This window comes from Carassius gibelio, chromosome B8 (assembly GCF_023724105.1).
Source record: "Carassius gibelio isolate Cgi1373 ecotype wild population from Czech Republic chromosome B8, carGib1.2-hapl.c, whole genome shotgun sequence".
In the NCBI taxonomy this organism is placed as follows: domain Eukaryota; kingdom Metazoa; phylum Chordata; class Actinopteri; order Cypriniformes; family Cyprinidae; genus Carassius; species Carassius gibelio.
The window spans coordinates 7,954,084-7,966,229 of NC_068403.1; the positions used below are offsets into that span (position 1 = coordinate 7,954,084).

The window sequence follows — 12,146 nt, forward strand, 5'->3', positions numbered from 1 at the left end:
TGCTATCCAACTCAGACACATGACTCTATAGGCTATGATCAAATCAGAACAGTTATTTTTGAATAATCGACTGTCGGCTTAATATTTCTTTATTTGAATGACTGAAGTTTGATTTAACAACAAATCGAAATACGGAAAAATAAATATATAAGTAAATAAAAGAGATTTTCTGATAATAATAATAATAATTATAGACTAATAATAATAATAATAATACTTATTATTATTATTATTTAGTTCTGTTGGAAAATTTTGCTAAATGTTTTGTAGCCCTATTTTTGTTTTTGCACGAACAAAAATAGGGCTATGAAAAATCTAGCTTAATTTTGCAACTGAACGAAATAATAACAATAATAATAATAATAATTAGTAATTATTGTTATTAGTCTACACTATTATTATTATTAGCCTATTTTTTTTTGTATTTCGATTTGTTTTTAAACAATATATGAACAATATATCTGTTATATAATAAGTCCGTGTGTCATTTTGCCTTTTGAGATGAAACTATTTTTCATCTCAAAAAAAGGAAGTTTAAAGGAAGTGTGTGTGACACTGATGTCACGTGCACTAATTTACACAGAGCATGTTAATAAACTGAGACTCTTATGTGTAAGGCTTAAACATTGCCTTCCTTGCGTTCTAATACTAAATTAAGCAAATGCATTCATAACATATCTGTGTAATATGCAATTAGTTGTGTATTTTTTATTACATAAAACAGGTGGCACCTTTGCCCTTGATTTTCTTCTGTTATATCAGTTATTATACTTCACACCTATGGGCAGTAAGCATATGCATGCATTATATGCATGTGTTGTGATGATTTGCAGCATGTTTCGTTTCATGCATGTGTTGTGATGATTTGCAGTGCGTTTTGTTATTTGCATGTGTTGTGATGATTTGCAGGGTGTTTCATTATATGCATGTGTTGTAAGGATTTGCAGCACGTTTCGTTTTATGCATGTGTTGTGATGATTTGCAGGGTGTTTCATTATATGCATGTGTTGTAAGGATTTGCAGCACGTTTCGTTTTATGCATGTGTTGTGATGATTTGCAGTGCGTTTCGTTATATGCATGTGTTGTGATGATTTGCACCGCGTTTCGTTATATGCATGTGTTGTGATGATTTGCAGCGCGTTTCATTATATGCATGTGTTGTGATGATTTGCAACACTTGTGTTGTCAAACTAATGAAGATGTTTTCTTCATTTGCTGGTGTTTTTTCAGTTTGCATGTGTTTTCTTAAGTTGCAGCGTGTTGAGCTTTCTCGGTCAGCGTATATATCTTATAATTATATAATCAAAATTAACTGGAAGTGAAAAATGCTCACTGTTGCTCCAAAAAGGAAACACAATGCATTAAGGGATAAAAACTTTTGAACAGAATGAACATGAGTACATTTATCTTATTTTGCCTAAATATATTTTTTCATTTAGTACTGCCCTTTAGAAGACAAAATAAGTTAAATTTACACGGATCTTCAAATTCAAAAAGTTTTTACCCCCTTAATGCATTGTGTCTCCTTCTGGAGCATCAGTGAATGATTGAACCTTCTATAATAGTTGCATATGAGGCCCTTAGCTGTGCTCAGTTTGAAAAGATTGTTCTCAAAATCATACAGTTATTGTTGGAAAGAGCTCAGATATACAGAAATGCTGAAAAACCATATAATTTGTGGGACCTAAGGGATTTTTCTGAAGAACAGCAGGCAGTTTAACTGTTAAGGACAAACAAGGGACTCATAAACAATTATCACAAAAAAATAATAATTATTCTCATTCTCATTGTGTAGCACTGGTTTAAAGGCATACTGGTTTAAAGGCATAGTACACCCAAAAATGTAAATTCTGTCATTAATTCCTCACCCTCATGTCGTTCTAAACCTGTAAGACCTCTGTTAATCTTCACAACACAAATTAAGATATTTTTGAAGAATTTGAATATGTATGTGCATAAAACAGCAAAGAAAAGAAAGCAACATCGACACCACCAAATGAGTCATTGTAACGGTTCTGCATTTTATTAGTATTTGATTTATGAAGCCCTGTCAAATTTTATGGCAAATAATATTGAGTGAGATTCATGCCAAAACCTCACACACACACAAAATGTGTTTTACTCACGCCCAACGATTCACAAACAAACTCAGTGTGGTTTGCAAATACAAAACATCACTCACAAACTAATGCATTTTGTTCTGCAAATAAAAAACGTAGCTATCAAACAAATACAGTACGTTTTACATATACAAAGAAACGTATGTCTTCAATGACAAAAATATCCTCCAAGTACAAACTAAAATCTTTCAAGTACAAAACAAAATCCTTCATATACAAAATAAAATCCTTCAAGTACAAAACAAAATTCTACAAGTACGAAAAACTGTCACGTGACTTTTGGCACAAAGTTTTCGCCTTGCTGATCCACACGCAAATGCCTTCAGATCCACACACATGCTAGTAAACTGTCATGTAAATCTCCACAACAGTGGCGCTGTTAGCGACTTGCTTTGGGCCGCCATCGACATGGAAACAGGAGAGAAGAAGAAACGCTAGCGTGAGGGACGTTTTGAACACGGTGAGCGGCCAACAGGTGAGTTTCCAGTCATTGCTGGTGAAAAATCAGCCTGAAGGGGTTGTTATTCGCTACAACAACCGCCTCGCTATACACGATCCCACTTATTTCATTGCTACCTACAAAATAAATAAATAATTTGACAAAATGTATTGATTTTAAAAACGATTGTATTGCTTCCACTAAAGAAAATAGTCCATTCCGCGTCCATATCAACGGTCTGTTTTTCATGGCAAGGGTGTGTTTAGACCTCCAAATCAACCCTGGTCTTCTCCTGCTAGTGTCTAATAGAATATAGAGGCTTTATTCCATGTAAAATCAGTCAGAATCCAGGAAAGTGGTTGCAGCAACATCTCAGATTAAGAGTTTTTCTATATTATATTTGGGTCCCAAAACCAAGGCCTGTAAAAATATTCATATTTTTTGTCAGTCCTTGAGATTGTCATTTTTATAGCATCAAAAACACTATCAGAGAACCATGTTTGGGCATTAATATCTTAAAGTGTTATTCATAGCCTCACCAAACTTTGCAGGATGGAAGACAAACATGTTCTTAGTATAACTGAACCAAAGTTTGTACTGCATGTCTATTGAGATTCTACAAGGCCCTAGATTTGGGTAAATGGCTAAACCCCTGATACTGAGGGTATTACAAATACCAGCAGGCTGTCAGCATACATGGGTGCTGCATTTTTTTTAAAGCTGAAAATTAGGACATAACCTGCTTGTTAATTACCCTTAACCCTTGCTAAAAAGAACTATACGTATGAAGTATGAAAAACTCTTAATCTGAAATGTTGCTGCAACCACTTTCCTGGATTCTGACTGATTTGACATGGAATATAGCCTCTATATTCTATTAGACACTAGCAGGAGAAGACCAGGGTTGATTTGGAGGTCTAAACACACCCTTGCCATGAAAAACAGACCGTTGATTTTTCACCAGCAATGACTGGAAACTCACCTGTTGGCCGCTCACCGTGTTCAAAACGTCCCTCACGCTAGCGTTTCTTCTTCTCTCCTGTTTCCATGTCGGTGGCGGCGCCAAGCAAGTCGCTAACGGCGCCACCTGCTGTTGTGGAGTGCGAATTACATGACAGTTTACTAGCATGTGTGTGGATCTGAAGGCATTTGCGTGTGGATCAGCAAGGCGAAAACTTTGTGCAAAAAAAGTCACGTGACAGTTTTTCGTACTTGTAGAATTTTGTTTTGTACTTGAAGGTACGTTAGCTACGTCTTTTATTTGCAGAACAAAATGCATTAGTTTGTGAGTGATGTTTTGTATTTGCAAACCACACTGAGTTTGTTTGTGAATCGTTGGGTGTGAGTAAAACACATTTTGTGTGTGTGTGAGGTTTTGGCATGATTCTCACTCCATAAAATAACTTCATCAGCATTTCATAAGTTAAAAAAATAGGTAATCAAATTATTTATATCCTTAAAGCCCATCTTTCAAGTTGAATATCATTGTGAATGAACGTGTAGATAAATAGTGTAGGAACTGGACTTGCATGAAGAAATTAATCATAAATTGGCATTAAAACAGTTTTTAAAAAGAAATTGTGATTAAAATTACTTCCGTTGTGAAAAACGCTCTTATCGGAAGTGACGCAACGGCCGGTAAACATCGTCTCTTCGTAATGGAGTCAGACAGTGAAGAGGTTGCAGTTGGCATAAATGTCAACTCTTACGATGGGCCATTGCCGTATAATTTCGAGCCGCCTAGGCGAGAGAGTGGTCAGGGAGAGTTAAGGGGAAGGGTAAATGGACAGAGGAGAGAGATAGAGTTGTGGTGTGAGGAGAATCAGTTGAGAATTGGGCAGGTGTCTTGGTGAGTGACCACAGGCGATAGCTAATTGTGGCTAACGTTGTCTCCATGTTTATCACATTGCAGTATCTTTAATAAATCATATTTAGCAATATTGCTGTCGACTTTGTTGTTTTTCAAGCACCCATGTAGATTGTCACCATCTATGCCAGCAACATGTGTCTTAAAATAATTAATTTAGATCCCAGATTTTAAATGAATGTTGTAGGATGTAGGCGGTCAGCTAGTCTGGATAGGGATAGAAATTCTGTGCATTTCCACACAACATAGTTTATCGTGACATTTTGTAGAAATTGCTAGCCGATGTTTAATCAGTAACTGCTTTTAGATCTAGATGTCCGCATGTTCTGTTTCTGCAGATGTCAAGCGTTTGGGCCGTATATCTGAACAACATAACCGGACAGCTGGAATTCCGAACTTAGTCGGCTGTTATACTACTCACCTCTTAGTATTTCCGACGGACATAATGTAAATGAGCTCACATGTACTGTGGAGTACCTGTATGAAAGCAGTTAGTCTTCCGGCTAGGACGGGAATATGCTGTTCATATAAATACAGTCATTGTAACAAGGATCTTGCATCTTGATCATGCATCTAATTGACAGCCTATACTGTACAGGGGGTGTGTCTTTTTACAGTTCATATTTACCCAAGTTTTAGGAAGTAAGTAGTCTACATGTCATTTCTTACAAGGTCTTACACCAACCACTAAAGCTACAAGGAGGGAAGGAGAGTGAGTTTATCTTAGCACATTTGTTTAACAGGTGCTTGTGTGGTAGATGTGAGGCTATGCCATCAGCAGTGGAGAGTGTGTGCTGTAGGGAGGTCGACGCCTATTGGTCCTTTGTCCAAAACCTTGATCCCCCCCAGAAGACATTACCTGCCTCACACTCCATCCAGGGTTTGAAGCATCCTGTCTGAATCCTTTTGTGCTGCAGATAGCATACATGAACTTCAGACAGGAGCATGGCCCTCTTCAAGCCAGCAGACCAGAGTAGGTTTTGAGCAAAAATTATTTTACTGCAATTCAAAATAGCTTTTCTACACCAAAATAGTAAATCCTGTTAAGCAGGTTGTTAAACTGAGTGGTTTCCATATACTTACTATAAAAACAACTTTGGGGTTGTGTAGTACAGTAGAATATCAGCCAACAGGACATGCAATATTTACCATTGGAATTGTTTACTATGAAAACATGGTATGATCAAAATGTATATATGTCCCAATCTACACCACAGGCAGTTCCGATACACAGCATACAGGCAGGTTGTCCACTGGGCGTATGGAATACTAGGCAGGAACATTAGAAAAGCCATACCTTCATGTGTTGTGTCAGCAATAAGGAAGCAGTTTGCAGAGGAGGGACAGACATACAAAGGTTTTCAGTGGCCCCGCTTGGAAGACGATTAATAAATCCATAGTGAAACAAACTACTGGTAAAATTGATCTTTTATTACATGTTAAAACGTGAGTGTCGTGCGAGATGGAGGCTGACTGCCTCATCCTTGGCAACCTTCTGGACGGAAGAGGTGAGGTGGGCGGTGCAGCAGAGGGCCTGCGGTGTCTTGCAGTATTCCTCTACCAGAGAGACCATAAGATTTGTTGCGTATACTTGAGGAGAGAAATGTTTAGAAAACATTTAGTTACATGGTTGACTCACATAAAAATAGATAGATTCACACAAAAAAGATATTGAAAAACTAAGTGAAACTACTAACCGTAAGATGGTTTCTCCTTGATGGGGTGTACTACCCAGCCACCTTTCCGAAACCATGGGTAGCGAACAGCGTAGCGTCCCTCACCCTCACTAGTTCGCGCTACATCTCTGTTGCCATTACTATTGAAATGTAGGGCTGCCAAGAGAAGTCTGTACGAGATAAGTAGTTAGAACATTAGGTCTCCAAAGCTAACCCAATGCAGTGAAATGCAACATAAATATATGACATTAATGTTTTCAGTTCAAATGGGTCTAAGACAATGACTCATCTTTGCAATTATTTTTTTGCAAACAATATGTAATGCTGTTATCAATCTATAACATTTTGGTCTGCTATACAAGACTGCATTAGTTTTCAGCCATATTCATTCTGTCATCATTTCCTGAAATTGAGAAAAAAAGAAAAAAAAACTAATTTTATTAGTATCGATACTTTTAAGTGATAACTCATTCCTCCAGGCCTGCATGATGGTAGGGATAGAGTAATAGCGCTGATGGCAGAAAAAAGTGCCAGGACTTATGCACTGCAGTCCAAACAGCTTCAGCATCCTGATTGTCTGAGAAGCCATGCAACCTGAGAAGTGGATGGCACCGCTGAGTAAAAGGTTGCAGGCAGGCATGTTTCGATGCACCTTCTCTTGGTTTTGCCAGTAACGCTCATAACCACAAGTTCCGCAGGCCTGAAAGATACAAGATTCAATACTCAAGCAGCTTTAAGATGAACCAGTAAAAAACCTGTATAGTTAAGACACAAATTATTAATATACATACTGTACATTCACAGACTATAATTCAGCTCCTCATAGACAGTTGACAAATAAGACATTACCTGCTTGACTTTTATGAAAGTTCCTTCCGGGTGCATTATGTGTCCCTGGGTTTCCCCGAAGCATGCAGAGCAAACCGTGAACAAGGACAGCAACTGCCTCTGGCAAACAATGAACTTGTCAACAGCACTGAAAACAAGAAAAGGAAAACACACATTAATTCTGACTATGACATTTTTTGATACACAATCAGAAACAGTTTCCATTAATAAAAAGGTTTTTACTTTGGGTCAGTGAGAGATTCCAGCTCTTCTGGTTCCTCCTCAGAGGACTCGCTCAACATCTCCTCCCCTGGACTCCATGACATATCACCAGAATGGTTGATGATATCAGAAAATGACCATTCATCATCACTTTGTTCAGGACTGGCCAGTGGAGTCCCCACATCCACCATCTGAGGCTTTTCCTGAACACCTTTGATGAAAGAGATTCATCTTACTAATTGTTCACCATTGTACATTCATTGGTAACAACACATGCACTAATGCAACCCAGTAAAAAATGTATTTTTCTAACATTATGGAGTTCTTAATTTTTTAATGTTTACTGTCTGAAAAGTGGAAATGACAAAATAGTAACCATGGAGATCATGAAAATTTTTGACATAATCCTTATTTGTGATTGTATATGGCATGTATGGTGAATGCTAGATATAAGCTAACTACCTAATGAACGATGTAAACATCTTATGTTGCACTGTGATCCACGATGGACCACTTCTGGCTCAGGGTCCATTGTAGAGATGTCTCCATCTCCATCATCTTCAGGATCTGAAGTGGCAGTTGCACCGCCCCCGTCTTTGCTGGCAGCACTCTCTCCCAAAATCTGAAAACAGACCGAAATCACAACTTTGAACTTAAAAAAAAAATGTAGTCCTTTCATGAAAATCCCCCATTCATGTATTATTTAAAAGACTGCTAATCTTTTTAAAATCTTTTCAAAGTAGTCCCGAGCTGCATTCTCTCGCATGTGCCTTGTTGATACCAGCTTCGATTAATCAAAGAAAACCAAGAATTACTTGGATGCGTTTTGGAGACGGTGAAAAGTGTGCGCGCGCTCTGCTCATTCTTTCAGTTAAACATGCGCCCTGTCACAAGGGCAGCAGTTCATCTACATTACTCACTGAACAAATAAGACTTTGGCAGGGAAAAAAATCTATTTGGCGGGCGCTAAAACAAGTTAAATGCAGGAAAATTCATGCGTGAATTTAACCGAGTAGTAATATGCGAATGCAACCACATAAATTTTTTATTAAAAAAATACAATTTTCTGGAACCTGGTCTTAATAGCTCAATAAAATAAGTGTCAGGAGGCTCATGTGCCGCCTCACGGGGTGTAACAAGAGTAAGCTGACGGCAGCTAGGCGGGCTTTCGTGCCATGCCAAGACCATTATAACGTCAAAAAAAATACATTTGCAGAAATTACATGCAGAGCTACATTTCGATACAACAATTTATATATGGTATTATAAGACTTACTGTGCAAAGCTCCCTTTTTCGACGCGCAGATTCTCTCCTAGTGCTAACATTAACGTTAGACTCTTCACTCCCGCCAGATTTTGCAGGTGGACCTGCATGCACCGATGGCACAGCTCCATTTGCCAGCCTAACCCACTCTTTTCGTCGAAATCCCATGCGAAATTCCATAAGATCTCCTTGGTTGTAGCTGTCCGGTGTGAAGTGTTTTTCACATACCACCGTGTGTCTTGTCAACGAGGAGGCAGCGAAATTGCTTCTCTTTGCCTGGACGAAACGTATCCAAGCACGGAAATCTTTGTGTTTCTTGTTTGGAAATCGGTGGACCCGATGGCCAGACAAGTTGGAGTTGTTGCATCCAAAACAAACACAATAATTCACCATTGTGACAACTCAAACCTACTATAACTATAATAACGAGAACGACAATCTCTATTTTCTGTTTCCACCTCTCAGACTACGTAAACCCACACTGAGAACCAGGGCTGCAGCGCCTATGTTTGCCTGTCGTTACGTCATATGACGCGTTCTGGGAAAAGGCGGGTTTTTGGAGCGTAGCTTAGAATAGGCACTTTTTTTTCTTAATTTCTGCCCGTGGGTGTTGTAAAACATATGTATTCTTATGTATGTCTTTTTAAATTTACATTTTCATGCAATATTCTGTATAAATTAAGTTATAAAATTAAATTGAAAGATGGCCTTTAAAGTTTACGCGAACATATCTCTGTAAAAATCCATTACATGTTGTCCAGTGTGCTTGTCCTGCGATTCAGATTTGGGATTTGCTGATGTTATAACTGAGGCATATTTGTGAAACATAATTTTTAATTAGAAGAACTGAAACAATCAAGATTTAATTCAAGTCAAATGATTCAGATATGGCTATCCTACATGCAGCATACATTTCCTGTTGTTATTTTGGGTGATTTGCAGTCCTGAATGTAACTGTTACATGTTGAGTTTCTGTTGTGACCTAGTTTTGCATGTGTCTTGATGAGTTAATTTTTCACACCTGTTGGGTCATTAATTATCTCATTATTCCCTGTGTTCTGGAGTCCTGAGTTCTCCCCATCTTATTTTTTTCTTCTTCAGTTTTCGTCCATGTTACTTGTTTGCTTGGATGATTCCTGAGTTTTTCCCATCTATTTTCGATTTATATTAAACACTGTTCTTTTGGATTCACTGCTCTCTGTGACGTTGGTCTACCAGAGACCGAAACTATAACAATCTGGAAAAATGTAGGCTATAAGACTAACACTATTCATTTTCTCCACAAAACAAGGAAAGTAAAACATTACAGAAACGAAGATATTCATTGAAAGAAGACATTGTCCTACAATTATTTGTACTTGGTTAGAATACAGCACTGTACTCCATAATACACATTTGAGTGTAAAAAAAAACAACAACCTATCAATAGCCTATAGACTGCTGTTTCGTATATGCACTGTATAAGAAAGTAGTTTTGAAAAATCACACCATATTTTAGAATTTCCACCAAGTTTAGAAAATAATTCTTAATCAGCTGTTATATTTCCCCACACCCAGTTCAGTTTTTGAACATGGAATTTGTCCTTCCGCATTGTAGATGTGGGTTTTGTATCTCATTCCACATCAGAAAAATCATGTGCGGCAGAAATCTGTGGACTAAAATGATTTCTCTGAAAAAGCAAGGGTGAAATTTGTCAACATTTTCAGCGGGGATATGCAGACCAGCGGTCCTCACTCCAAAGTGGGATATAGGTTTGAGGCCAGCCTTTTCCAAACACATTCCCATGTAAACATCATCAATGGGCAGCAGATCTATAGAGTGCGACATCTTGTAGATCGTTTTGGCCGTGAAGCCGGAGAGAAGAAAGCCTCCTCCACCACAGTATGGAGGATAGCTTTCAGACTCTTGTACTTGCACCGGGACAAAATATTTGCTTGAATGTTGTCTGATAGGACCCACATTCTGGATGAGGTGCCCAGCGAAGAGATGTTTACTTCCATCACTGTCCTCCTGACCTTGAACATACTCAACCATGTTAAACGGATTGGCAAAGATGTCATCGTCTCCATTTAAAAGAAATCTGACATGCGGGCACCATCTTTCCATCCACTCTAAGAAAAGAATCTGCTTCAGTGTGAGGTTGAAGAAAGAATCATTGAAGTCCCACTGTAAAATGTCTTGGTTCTCACGGTTCTCCAGCTTCAATAGTTTATTCAACCGGCGCTTCTCAAAGCCAGTTTTACTCGTTCCAGTTATAAAGACCCTGCGGATCCACACACCTTTGTGCAATCTTTCTTTAGCCCATGTTTTCCGCAAAACTTCTCGTCGATCATAATTCTCTGGAGAACTCTTGATGACCAGCAGAAGGAAGACATCTGCAGAGTTTTGGGGTCCACCACACTTATCAGGCACATCAAGAAACATGGGAAAACTCCTACAGTGTCGGTAAAGCAGGAAGTCTTGGATATGATTTGGCAGAGTAGAAAATCCAGTCACATTATAAGCAGACATATTCTGATGACAATGTGAAGACAAAGGCTGGAGAGTTTCCAAGCTGGGCAAATCCTTTTGTTGACTGAGCATCTCATATACGTCTTTGCTCTTAAGTGTCAAGTCATTTTCAAAGTCGTTTTTCGACATGATAATGACTAGGCACACAACACCTGTCAGAAGTAACACTATCGTCTGCAAGTTTTTCCTTCTCATCTCTGCACCTGTTTAAGAACAGAGACACAATATTAATGTTACTCAAATACAAGAGTGTTTGAACTTGGTCAAGAACTTTTAGGACATGAATGTGCATCACAGTACAACAGGGTAAATATTAAGATTAGGTTAATAAATTCCCAGTAAACTGGAAGGATCTTGGTAAGTGGATCCATAACAAATTCCATGCTATGTTATTTTTGTTTGGCATTCTCATTTGTATGTGGGTGCAGTTACTGGCAGATCTCATTTTACACAATAATACACACTCTTTTGTTTTTCATGTCTTAAAGTTCTTGGCAAAAAAATCAGGAAGGAGTGTTGAATATCTGAATTCAACTATAATAGCATTCCAAAATTACAAAAGAAAACAGTACACAAAAATTAAAAGTTGGAGGGTCATGAGAGCACAGGGAACCTCAGTGTTTTCAATCAAGTTCAGAGCCAACGCCATACATGATTGAATTAAATGCATATAGCCTTCTAAAATAAATGTTCACAATACAATTGTAATCTTCGCTTGAATGTTATATTAAATAGTCTGTTTAAATAAAAACAATGTCAAATGAGATTGATTGCTAGTCAGTACAGATAGATTTTTCCTTTGGAAAGCGTAGCACCATTAGTAGCCTATTAGTTACGGTGTTGTTGATATAGAAATATGTTTCCATTGTACATGTCTACATAAGGCTGATTGGCTGTGGGTCAAGATAAAAGAAATGCTTTTAACAGAAAGATATGGTATTAAACATTTAAGATGGTTAGATGGAAATCCGAATAGTATATTACAAATAGCTATTTAGGGTATGTCTATTTAACTGTGTGGAAAAGTCACCAGTTTACACAGAACACAGAATTGTTTTTTTTATTGCATTTCATGGTTTGAACTAAAATTAAGTTTAAAATAACAAAAGATGCCTCACTTCTGTGTCGATATAGGGTTAAGTTAATTACGATAGAAAATCAACATCATTTAAACACATTTAAAGTGTAATGACTGAAATTGAGTAAATGTTTCAGCT

The 12,146-nt window shown here is 37.8% G+C and overlaps 2 protein-coding genes across 6 annotated transcripts in view; both read right to left on the reverse strand.

The window, feature by feature from the left end:
- Window positions 1-5,746: 5,746 nt before the first annotated feature.
- LOC127963080 (uncharacterized) lies at window positions 5,747-8,882 on the reverse strand. Of its 2 annotated transcripts, XM_052562744.1 has the most exons (7): window positions 8,430-8,882; window positions 7,616-7,775; window positions 7,175-7,364; window positions 6,953-7,079; window positions 6,557-6,803; window positions 6,125-6,273; window positions 5,747-6,017 (listed from the first exon to the last, which is right to left on the reverse strand). In XM_052562744.1, the coding sequence occupies exons 1-6, from the start codon at window positions 8,808-8,810 to the stop codon at window positions 6,224-6,226; spliced, it is 1,155 nt and encodes a 384-aa protein (XP_052418704.1). In that variant the 5' UTR covers window positions 8,811-8,882; the 3' UTR covers window positions 5,747-6,017; window positions 6,125-6,223. The 2 variants fall into 2 exon arrangements, with proteins under 2 accessions (XP_052418704.1, XP_052418703.1); XM_052562743.1 differs by lacking the exon at window positions 5,747-6,017 and having other exon boundaries at window positions 6,131-6,803.
- Window positions 8,883-9,133: 251 nt separating this feature from the next.
- LOC127963990 (N-acetyllactosaminide beta-1,3-N-acetylglucosaminyltransferase 3) overlaps window positions 9,134-12,146 on the reverse strand; it is a 58,886-nt gene continuing 55,873 nt past the window's right edge. For 2 of the 4 annotated variants that reach the window (XM_052564126.1, XM_052564128.1), the window contains exon 3: window positions 9,134-10,433. In XM_052564126.1, coding sequence (XP_052420086.1) covers window positions 9,976-10,433 — 458 coding nt within the window. In that variant the 3' untranslated portion in view covers window positions 9,134-9,975. Of the gene's footprint in view, window positions 11,133-12,146 lie in introns of all 4 variants that reach the window. The other 2 variants (XM_052564125.1, XM_052564127.1) reach the window with 1 other exon arrangement.

What these genes read in the sequence shown, in the direction of transcription:
- LOC127963080 (XM_052562743.1), bottom strand. Translation starts at nt 8,810, where the DNA reads ATGGTGAATTATTGTGTTTGTTTTGGATGCAACAACTCCAACTTGTCT. An exon ending in GAAAAAGGGAGCTTTGCACA is followed by an intron (nt 7,776 to 8,429) that starts GTAAGTCTTATA and finishes GTCTGTTTTCAG; the next exon opens with ATTTTGGGAGAGAGTGCTGC. An exon ending in GAATCTCTCACTGACCCAAA is followed by an intron (nt 7,080 to 7,174) that starts GTAAAAACCTTT and finishes TCTTGTTTTCAG; the next exon opens with TGCTGTTGACAAGTTCATTG.